At 29.1% G+C, this 11,125-nt stretch overlaps 1 protein-coding gene across 1 annotated transcript; it reads left to right on the top strand.

The window, feature by feature from the left end:
* Positions 1–7,175: 7,175 nt before the first annotated feature.
* On the top strand, positions 7,176–8,225 carry LOC136091827 (uncharacterized). Its single transcript, XM_065819540.1, has 2 exons — positions 7,176–7,712; positions 7,863–8,225. The coding sequence occupies exons 1-2, from the start codon at positions 7,176–7,178 to the stop codon at positions 8,223–8,225; spliced, it is 900 nt and encodes a 299-aa protein (XP_065675612.1).
* The last annotated feature ends 2,900 nt before the right edge of the window (positions 8,226–11,125 follow it).

The following is an 11,125-nucleotide window of genomic DNA, read 5'->3' as shown; positions in this document are numbered from 1 at the left end:
TTTTATTTTTTGCGGTTTGTTGGAATTTATATATAGTTAGATAGATATAAGGACTACGGAAGAGAAAATGAAGGAGAGTCGTGGTGGACATACCCCCCCCCCCCTCTATTGTTTAGATGGATATATTTTTGTAGGTTTTCTGTTAAACTATTTGGTGTTTTATGATTATTTTTTTGTAATCTGACCCCCACTGAAAAATCACGCCTTTTCCGATCTTATATATGTATATATATATATATATATATATATATATATATATATATATATATATATATATATATATATATATATATATATATATATATATATATATATATCTTTTTTGTATATATATCTTCCATTTTTTAAAAGTTAACACCTTAGATAAGCTTTTATAAGATTTAATTCGTTGAAACATCTGGTATAGTATGTAAACTTATCCTCTTTCTTATAATAAATTACAATATTTCTAGGGGTTATATATACCCTCGTTATTCAAGTAATATCAAGTGTAATTACTTGAATAACGAGGGTATATATAACCCCTAAAAATATTGTAATTTATTATATCATACATTGAAATTCATTAGTAACGATAAAAATAAAGCGAAAACGCAAAGGCTTTTAATGTATTTAAAGATCACCTGAATGCATTTAAAGATACATTATAGAAATCCTAGCCTTGGTGCATATTTAATAAAATAAATATATATACCCTTAACCATATATATATATATATATATATATATATATATATATATATATATATATATATATATATATATATATATATATATATATATATATATATATATATATATATATATATATATGTATATGTATATATATATATATACAGTATCGGACAAAACATTTGCAACCAACATCGAACAATGCTAAAAATTGTTCCTAATTTTACATGTCTTAAAAACGAAACGAACTATACTACCACAGCAAACAGTTCAGGAGTCTGGAGTCATAGCATGCAATGACATGAGCAATCAGCTGACAGGTGACAAAACACAGGCAGAATTTTGTTGACAAGTGCCATTTCATTTTTTTCAGCCAATTGTTATCGCAATAATTTAGATCTTCCTATATTTATGAATGGTGATATTCTCGATGAGTCATCTACTCTTCATCTTCTAGGATTAACTCATACTTCCAATCTTTCTTGGAAACCATATATCAAATCAGTTGCAAAATTAGCATCTGCTAAGGTTGCATCTCTTTATTGAGCTCGATACTTTCTTACTTCGAAGTCCATTCTCTATCTCTATAAATCTTAAATCCGGCCTTGTATGGAATACTGTTGCCATATCTGGGGCGGATCTTCTAATGATGCCCTTTCTCTTTTAAACAAGGTGCAAAAACGCATTGTAAACATAGTTAGACCTGCTCTTGCAGCCAACCTCCAACCATTATCACATCGTCGTAATGTTGCTTCTCATCCTTTCTGTGACTGTACCTAAGTGCTCCAAAAACGCTTATTCGTCTAGTTTTTTTCCTCAAACATCAGCTCTTTGGAATTTGCTTCCTTCATCTTGCTTTCCTGATTCAAATAATTTGCAATCCTTTAAGTCGTCGGTCAATCGTTATCTTGCTCTACAATCTTTATCTTTTCTCTTCCAGTAACTTCCAATTTTAATTAGTTGCTTGCAGCTTTGTTGTGAGCGAAAGTGTTTAAAAATTATATATATATATATATATATATATATATATATATATATATATATATGTGTGTGTGTGTGTGTGTGTTTATATACACACACACACTTTTCTTTTTATATTTTGTTTTGTTAATATGTATAAATAAATATATTTCCAGTTAATACATATGGTGGATTTTTTTATTTTTTAATTTGTTTACTTTTTTTAGATTAATCAGATGACGTGTTTGTTCAATATTGAAAACTATTTAAAATTGTTATGTTTTGTTAATAAATGTGGAAATAAAAATATCTTTAATTTTACAAGGCTATTATGCATTTTTTTGAAACCACTATCCGTCATATATTCGTAATTTCAAATAATGTAAATTATTGAAAATTATATCAAATGTTACAGATTTACTATAACTTGAAAATTTTATTGCGGCAATATTTGCTTAATTTTGATTTATATGAATTTTTATAGAGCATTTATATGCCGTTTTATAAAGTTTAATAAGTCTTTTATTTATTAAACAGTGTTAAAAAATAATATTATTGCCAAAGTGGTTGAAGTGTTTCAACCAAAGTGGGTGAAGTGTTTCGCGTGTGTTTAAATCCTTTTGTTTTCACACTTAATTTTTTTTTAAATCTTTTTCAATTTTCTTGAATACTAAATAAAACCAATTTTTATTCTATAGATATTGCATATCATATGCAAGGCCTTAGACAACTTTTTTAATGTATGAGCTTAGCAACTTTGAAGAAAACTCCTTATTTAAGTATGTTCATATGTATAAGGATGCCACGCAAAAATTGCGGTAATGGGAGACTGGGAACAACAAAAACCCCAAAACGTTAGCCCCCTCCTTACCCTCCCTCCTCACCCTCCCAGCCTTAAATATGAGGGCAATGAGTCAATTTTTTTTTAATTTTAAACTTTATTTATATTCATCGACAAATTTCAAATTTGATTCAATAACACTAGGCAACAAAAAAATTATTATCTTTGTATCTTAAGCAATTTTATTAAAATTATACTAATTTTGGGCTGAGAAAAAAGAAAATGACAACGATAATTTTTTATTAGCCCTAGTTTCTAAGATATACAATAGCAATAAATTTTTATTTCAGTTAATTTGTAACAGCAATATGACATATAATTTACATATTCTAATAACTTTTAAATTACATTTGGTTTTTTTTATTGCAGATATATTCTAATAGTTTTAAACAAAGAAATCATGATCGTCAAGTTAATAGGGTTAAAGATGATTATGGGTATCGTCACAAAACTGTGATCTTTTTGCTTTCCTTTTGTAGACTAGTTCTGGAGCATCCCTTCACACAAACCAACAGTAATCTGCAAGCATGGCCTCATTCCAACGAACTTGATATCTTTTTTCCATTACAGAAATAACTTGGTGAAACCTTTCCCCATGTTCATCACTAACAGCTCCGCATTTGGGGGGACAAGTCTATATGTGAGTGGAGGAAATAAATCTTGAGGGACATGTTACATCCAAGTTGATGGCATTTTTGCAGAAGTACTGCTACTAATTGAATGTAGTTATAATCTTGTTTTTTGCCTAAAAATCCATAAATCACTCCCTTAAGAGCTTCCGAAGTTTCCTTTTCTGGCCCCTTCAAAACTTCGTCAAATGCAGGATCCTTCATAAGATGACGTATTTGTGGCCCAACAAAAATACCCTCTTTAACTTTTGCATCACTTATTTTTGGAAACTTATTTCTTAAATACCTAAAAGCCTGTCCTTCTTTGTTCATACCTTTGACGAAATTTTTCATCAAACCCAACTTAATATGTAATGGTGGAAGAAGAACATCTTTTGGATCCACAAGTGGTTCAGCAATAAAATTTTCTTCTGTGTTGAAATTTCTTGCAGACCAGTCTTCTTTTATATAACGTGAACTTCTGTCTCTACTGTCCCACATACACAAAAAGCAGCAGTATTTAGTATACCCTAATTGCATTCCTTAAAGTATAGCAATGACTTTTAGATCACCACAAATTTTCCATTTGTGTTTATTGTAATTAATTGAGTTGAGGAGAACTTTCATGTTTATATAAGTCTCTTTCATGTGAACTGCATGGCCAATAGGAACAGAAGGAAGACGGTTACCATTGTGCAGTAATACGGCTTTCAAGCTTAGATTATTTTTTTTCACAAAAAAAAAAAGCAGATTCTGCTGCCGTTTTCTGTAATGTTGGAGAAGATTCCACTGCTTTAGTCTTGTCCCTAGAAGTTCTGCTTTTTCCTGTGAGAAGTCCAGATCTCGAACAAGATCACTTAATTCTGCTTGACTCAATCTGTGTGGCACAACATCTGTTAACACAAAATCAGGATCATTTGATGTGGAAGGCTTGTTTTCTTCTATTTCTAATTCATTTTCTGCTTCTAACTCACAACTTTGTGGTGGAGTAGGAACTGGTAAATTATCGGAATGTGGAATAGGTCGAATGGCAGATGGAAGATTTGGATATTTAACTGTTCCTACTTTTTTCATTTACAAACCTGCTTTAATGGGTGGGGTCAAACAGAAATAGCAGTCATCTGTATGGTTTTAAGGCTCTCTCCATACCATAGGAACAGCAAAATCCAAAGATCTTTTTTTATTTTTCAACCATTCTCGTAGTGTAACCGAACAAGAGCTACAGCATATATGTGGAGCCAATGACTTATCCTGGGTGCGGATTCACAACTTTTGCGTAACTCTTGCGTAGCTGAGCAAAAGTTACGAAAAACTTACGCAAAATATTTTTTGCGTAACTATTTGGTATTCACAACTTTTTCGCAGCATTTGCGTAAAGTTAAGGTTGCGCATGAGTTGCGCAAAACTTAGGCAAAAGCTTACCTAAAATTTAAGGCAAATATTTTATAACTATTTGTATAAAGGAATTAGTTAGTATTACTAATTTTTTTTTTATTAAGACACACAGGCCAATGTGACCAAACAGTAAATATTTCTTTTTTAAAGACAGGGGTTAAATTTACTTACAATTATTATTTTTGTAATTAAATTTAATTACAATTATTTCTTTTTTAAAGACAGGGCTTAAATTTACTTACAATTATTATTTTTGTTGTTGTTGCTATATTTAAAAATGTAGCAAAACCATATAGGGGCTATTCAAATAATATATGACATTCTTATATGGGGTGGAGGTGTTTGAAAGAGTCACCAAATATCACATGGGAGAAGGGGTGGTTAGCCACAGTGTGACATGACAAAATTTTTAAATTTTAAATTCTAGTCACAGCGGAATAGTAAACTTTTAGCATAAAAGTACCAACTCAAAGATATATTTGTTTAAAAATAATGTCACGTCACAAATAGGGCGGGGAGAGATTGTTTAAAATGTTGCATATACAAAGAAGGGAGTCTAAAAACAGCAAAAAAGTGTTTTTTATTATTTGAATAGCCCCATAAAGCATATACGTGCAATTACTTTTAAAAGTAATAGCATATATAGCATAAACATTCTTTTAATCTATTTTGAGTATCTTTTAGAAAAATAATCAAAATAATTAATATTTGGATTAAAAATGGAACAAATAAGATTCGGTTGGTTTTTTAAATGAGATAACGATTATTAACAAAATGCTACACATCTATAAATTTAAATATAAACATTACAAGTACTCATTAAGAAATAATTCGGGCATATTTATTCAAATCTAAATGGGTAATATAAATTGTATTATCCTGGGCTTATATGTATGATGCCATCAGTGAGTGCCCATTGGTTTTATTTAACCCTAACTCTAAACCTGCCGCGAACTTTATTTGTAAACATTACTGGCTAAATAAACTAAAATATACAGAAAACTAACATTTGAAAGAACTTTTTTTTCTATTCTTAATATAAAAAGAAAAAGAAAAACAACATGAAATTATTATTTTGAGGCATTTTTTTGGCGCCCATATCGCTCATATAGTACCAAAAAAGGTCTGGGTTCACCCTTGATCAGATCATGCAACTTGTCTTGCATTGCTTCAGAAAGTTAAAACAAAATACTTTAGTTTAGCATAAAATTTCACGTTCTTTTCATTTCACTCTTTATGCTAGTTATGGAAGTTAAAGTATATACTTCAATAATATTATTGTATATATTTTTGTATAACACAGTATAGATAGTATAGTATAGATTTTTTTTTCCTTTCAGTTTTACATTTAATTAGTCGTAATACAATAAAATCCGTGATATAAGTTCTCGTAATACAATAAAATCCGTGATATAAGTTCTCGTAATACAATAAAATCCGAGATATGCTTTCGTAATATAATAAAATCCGTAATTTATGATACAACCATAATATAGTATGGATACATCATATAGTTTTGATGTATGACAATAACTAGTTATTAAGTTAACTTATTTAATAAGTTATTGGTATAGTACAAAGCTATACAATATATATCCGTACTATGGTCGCTCTCCTTGTTTTAGCTAGGCTTTGAGAGACTGAACCATCCATTATATAGATTGTGTTGTTTTTTTTAACCTTAAATTTAAGGTGAAAACAAGTTTTATAAAACAAGTTTATGTAGTACATCTAAATTTTTGGTAAATATACTGCTATTGCTGTTGTTGTTAAAAAAAAACTATAGCTGTATTATTTAAAATAAAGACTCTAATCTTCGAAGCTTCAAAAACCAGTACAGGTATTATTCGGTTAAATAATTTCAAAAAGTGATGAATAATGGCGAAAAGTGTATGATTAAGTGGATAGAATTCATAAAACAAAATTTGTCGATGAATATATGGTAAGCCAGATTAAAAGGGAATTTAATTATTGGTCTGCAATCTTAAATAGAATAGTAGCGGCTTTTCGTTTTTCAGCCGGAAGAGGTTTAGCATTTCGAGGCCATAATGAAGTTATAGGATCGTCAAATAACGGAAATTACTTAAGCATGTTAGAACTGTTTACTCAATTTGATCCAGTTTTAAAGCAACACATTGACACTTTTGCAAATAAAGGCAAAGGTAATTTAAATTATTTGTCTAAAACTATTTGTGAAGAGCTTTGATATTATGTCTCAAAAGCTTTTAACGTACATTATTATAGAAATAAAAAAAGAAAAATACAGGGGAATTATCGTAGATTCGACTCCTGATATTTCTCACGTGGATCAACTTTCTGTGATATTTCGTTATTATCTAAATGGCCACGTACATGAACGATTTTTTTGTTTTCTACAAATTAAAAGCCACGACGGTAAATCTTTGATTACTGACATTTTAGATCTACTGGAAAGATATGATATTGATATAACCAATTGTCGGGGACAGGTATACGATAATGCAAGCAACATGTCTGGTAAATATTCTGGATTATAAGCACGTTTAAAAGAGCGGAGTGAATTAGCTTTTTATATCCCCTGGGCTGGACATTCTTTAAATTTAGTAGGGCAGTGCAGTGTCAGTGAGTGCATCAATTCTATCAACTACTTTGGCGTTCTCCAGAGTTTGTATTCATTTTTTGTAGCTTCAACACATAGATGGGATTTATTGAAAGGAAATCATGCTACACTCAAGCGCCTATCAGATACACGATAGGTCAGATGCTTCAAAAAGTTTAGTAGAAAATTTTGATGGGATTCATGCAGCGCTATGTCATATAGCTAAGGATACAGAAGATAAATCTGATTCTCGTCATGAAGCTTTGTGTTTATTAAATAAGATCACTAAGCTAGAGTTTGCATTCATGGCTTTACTTTGGCATCACATACTTAAGAGGTTTAATGCAGTTAGCAAATTTCTTCAAAAAGTTGAATTAGATTTGCATACAGCAAGCAGTATGTTACTTTCACTAATTGACTTTGTAAAAAACTTACGAAACGACTTTACGAGATTTGAGAATGAATCAAAAAAACTTAGCTCGTTTATTGAAAAAGACTATTCGGATAAGAACAAAAGAAAGGTAATTAAAAAATTGAGCAACGGAGAAAACCAAGTTGATTCTTTAAGCGTATCCGACAAGTTTCGAGTATATACATTTTTTGTCATTATTGACAAACTTGTGACACAATTAACTATAAGAAGTGATGGTTACAACCAAGTAAATAAGTTATTTGGATTTCTATCGAAGCTGTTAACTATTAGTACCATGGAATTGCAAGTTAGCGCGAAAAAAATTGTAGAAGTGTACTCAAATGATTTAGAAGATAGTTTCATATTTAAAATAGAATAATTTGTAACATTATAAAAGTTGCAGCCTCCGGGTTTTTTTTCGCATAAAAAAGATAAATCTGAGACTGAAAACACATTGGTTCCTCTACATGTTTTAAATTGGATTGTTGAAACCGATATTGTTGATGTATTTCCAAATGTTTATATAGCATACCGTTTGCTTCTAACTATTCCCATAACAAATTGCGAGGCTGAGAGATCATTCTCTACTCATAAAAGAGTTAAGAACATGCACCGATCAACAATGGACCATAGTCGTTTAAGTAATATAGCAAGATTAACTATTGAGTCAAAATTGTTAGAAACTTTGGATTTCAGCGATGCGATTGCAGAGTTTGCGGGGAAGAAAAGCAGAAAAAAATCACTCAACTTAATTCAATAAAATAAATATAAAATTTGTATATAAATAAATATCAGTGAGCGTTTTCAAGAAAGTCTTTGTTTTACTCATTTTTGTCGTTGTTAGTGGAACGGGGCCTCCTACTTTTAAATAGCCCCGGGCCCCGAAAAGTCTTTATCCGCCACTGATAACTAGTATCACAAGTTTTAAACATGAACAAACCATTTTGGATAGCCAAAAGCAAAAATTTTAAAAACAAAAAAATGAAAATTTTTACCCTTGCAAAGATTGAATTAGCGATCGCGATTTACAAAATCTGGAAAAATATCTGGTCTTTAAAATTTTAGTTTATGCAAAGCCGTTTACTTTGTTTTATAAGGAGCAAATTATATGTTAGCGAAAAAAATTGTCTTCGGTCTTGATATTTACAGATATTATATACTATAACAAACGAAAAGGAGAGAATTTTTTAAAAAGCTTTTTAAAATTTCTAAATACATGAAAACACCGTTAGAAATTAGTTGCGCATATGTCATAATAGTGTTTAAGGTTTTAATGTGCTGTAATCATTAAGTGTATGCATTAAAGAGACAGCTTTCTTTCTTATAGAAAATAGATTTTACCAAAAAAAAATTATTTTCTTTAAAATTAACAGGGCAAGAGTCCTAATAACAGGGATCATCTTTTCCGGATATTTTCGCAATTACGGATTTTTCTCAACTTTTAGTTTTTCTGGATAACCAAAACGTTTTCCATACATATACAAGTGTAGGAATATATTCTTGTAATTTTTTTTAGCCTTTTTCACTCATCACTCATAACAAAATTTAAAAAATTTAAATCAACTCTTTAATTTTGCTTCAAATTGAAAAATTTTTAAAGCAAAATTAAAAAAAAAAAAAAAGGAAAGTATATTCCGATTATTTTACCCAAACAATTTTCCGGATTTTGAAAAAATAACCTGGTTAATTTATGGAATAGGCTTCAGATAATTGTTTAAGAAAAAAATAATAAGGTCAGTCCTCGAATTTTTTTTTTCTTTTTTTAATTAAAGTTTACAGAAGTTGTAAAGTATTGAAAGTTAGGGTTGGGTGGGGTAATATGGATTGTTGGGGTAATATGGATATATTCAATAAATATGCATGGAGTAAGTTATCTATACATAATGGTGAAACCTGAAAATTTCCAACAGTTTATACACATAATTAGCTTCTTTTTTTAGCATTAACAATGTTTATATTTGATTTACATGAATAGTTAAAATGTAAAACATTTTGTTTTGAAAAAAATAAAAAAAACATTACGTTTTAAAACTTTTGTCTGCAGACTTCAGTAATATTACTTATCCAAGAATAATGATGTAAATTTATTAATTGGACCATCATGTAACAACATGTAAAATTTAATTTATAAGTTCTCTAACCCATATTGATAAATAAACAAAAATATAAAATGGGGTAAAATGGATATACAGGTAAAAATAATAGTGGGGTAAAATGGATATGTATAAAATATATAAAATCCTATTAACATTAAAGAATTTTGTTACAAAATCATAAGCAGCATGGTATTTATTTATATACTTAAGCTCACTTTTAAATACTTTTAAATACTTTTAAATATAGTATTATACATTTTTCAGTAACATATAATAATTTTATCTCATGTTACCGAACTATTTATATTAAGATCATAGTTCAAATTTGTTTTCTTTGAATGGCAAGGGTAAAAATTTAACTCCCATTTAAATATTTCATATTTTATTATTGTATTCCTCGTTTCATTTTATTACAGTATTTTACTTTATAATTAAATACTATATTTTACATAATTAAAGTTAATTTTATAATATTTTAGAAAAAATAATAAGACTGAAATAAACTATCATGCCTGAAATAAAATATCAGTGCAAGACTATTGGTACATTCAATCACAGCAAATTAATGACTGTCCTACAGCTTTTAAAGGAAGAGGAGTCAGTATACAATGTATAGAAGTCTACTGGCCAAAAAGGGCAGAGTTTTAACATCTCAAGATGTTGACGCGTTGCAAGAAAAGGAGAAGAGCAAAACTAAAAAGAAGACTGTATCAGTCAGAAAAAGAAAACTGCAAGTCATAACCAATATAGTTTGACCTTTTAAATTCACGAAAAGCAATAAGTGTGAATGTAAAGAAAAATAACAAAAGTTTTTATGGTAGTAATTAACTTAAAAAAAAAAATTATATTAAAAAAATATATATATAAAATTCTATCCATATTACCCCACCCCACCCTAATCGTTAACTCAAATCAAAAATTTTTATATTTTGCTCTTTTTTAAAAGTTATTGAAATAAAGCGAAATTATTAAAATGGTAGGTGTGGAATAGACTTACCATGACCAGTAATATATTAATATTCAGTAATAATTATACAGGTCATGGTAAGTCTGTTATTCCACATATTTAAGTCATATCATGTTTTTTGAAACTTTTTATACCAATGGTATTTAATTAACACATTTCAAGCGGGTATTTTAAATATTATGTAGACTGGTTATGATATCCAATTCGTTGATAAATAGCGATTCGCTCAACGTCTACCGAAACGTTTAAAGTTAATTATAATAGAAATTTTATTTTTATAGCTTTAAAAAGTAAACAATAAATATAGTTTTTAAATATGTATATAATTATTTTTCTACCTCTTACTAAAATATATTAAAGTAAGGAATAAGTATTGAAAACTTCGGTGTGGAATAGATTTACCAAGACCCGTATTTTACGAGTCATGACAGCTAGTTCAGTAATAATCACAAAACTCTTTTGTGGCTGTACATTAATTACATTAATAAAATAGGGGGAAGGGATCTGAAATTTTTTGACAATAACTTTTGACAAAGGAGAGGTGGGGGAGGGGGAGTTCAAGACAAGTTGACGTCAACAATGTTACTTTTTTAATAA

This window comes from Hydra vulgaris, chromosome 15 (genome assembly GCF_038396675.1).
Source record: "Hydra vulgaris chromosome 15, alternate assembly HydraT2T_AEP".
NCBI classification, from domain to species: Eukaryota; Metazoa; Cnidaria; class Hydrozoa; order Anthoathecata; family Hydridae; genus Hydra; species Hydra vulgaris.
Note: the sequence above shows the minus strand (reverse complement) of the source record. Positions and strands in the feature narration are given on the sequence as shown.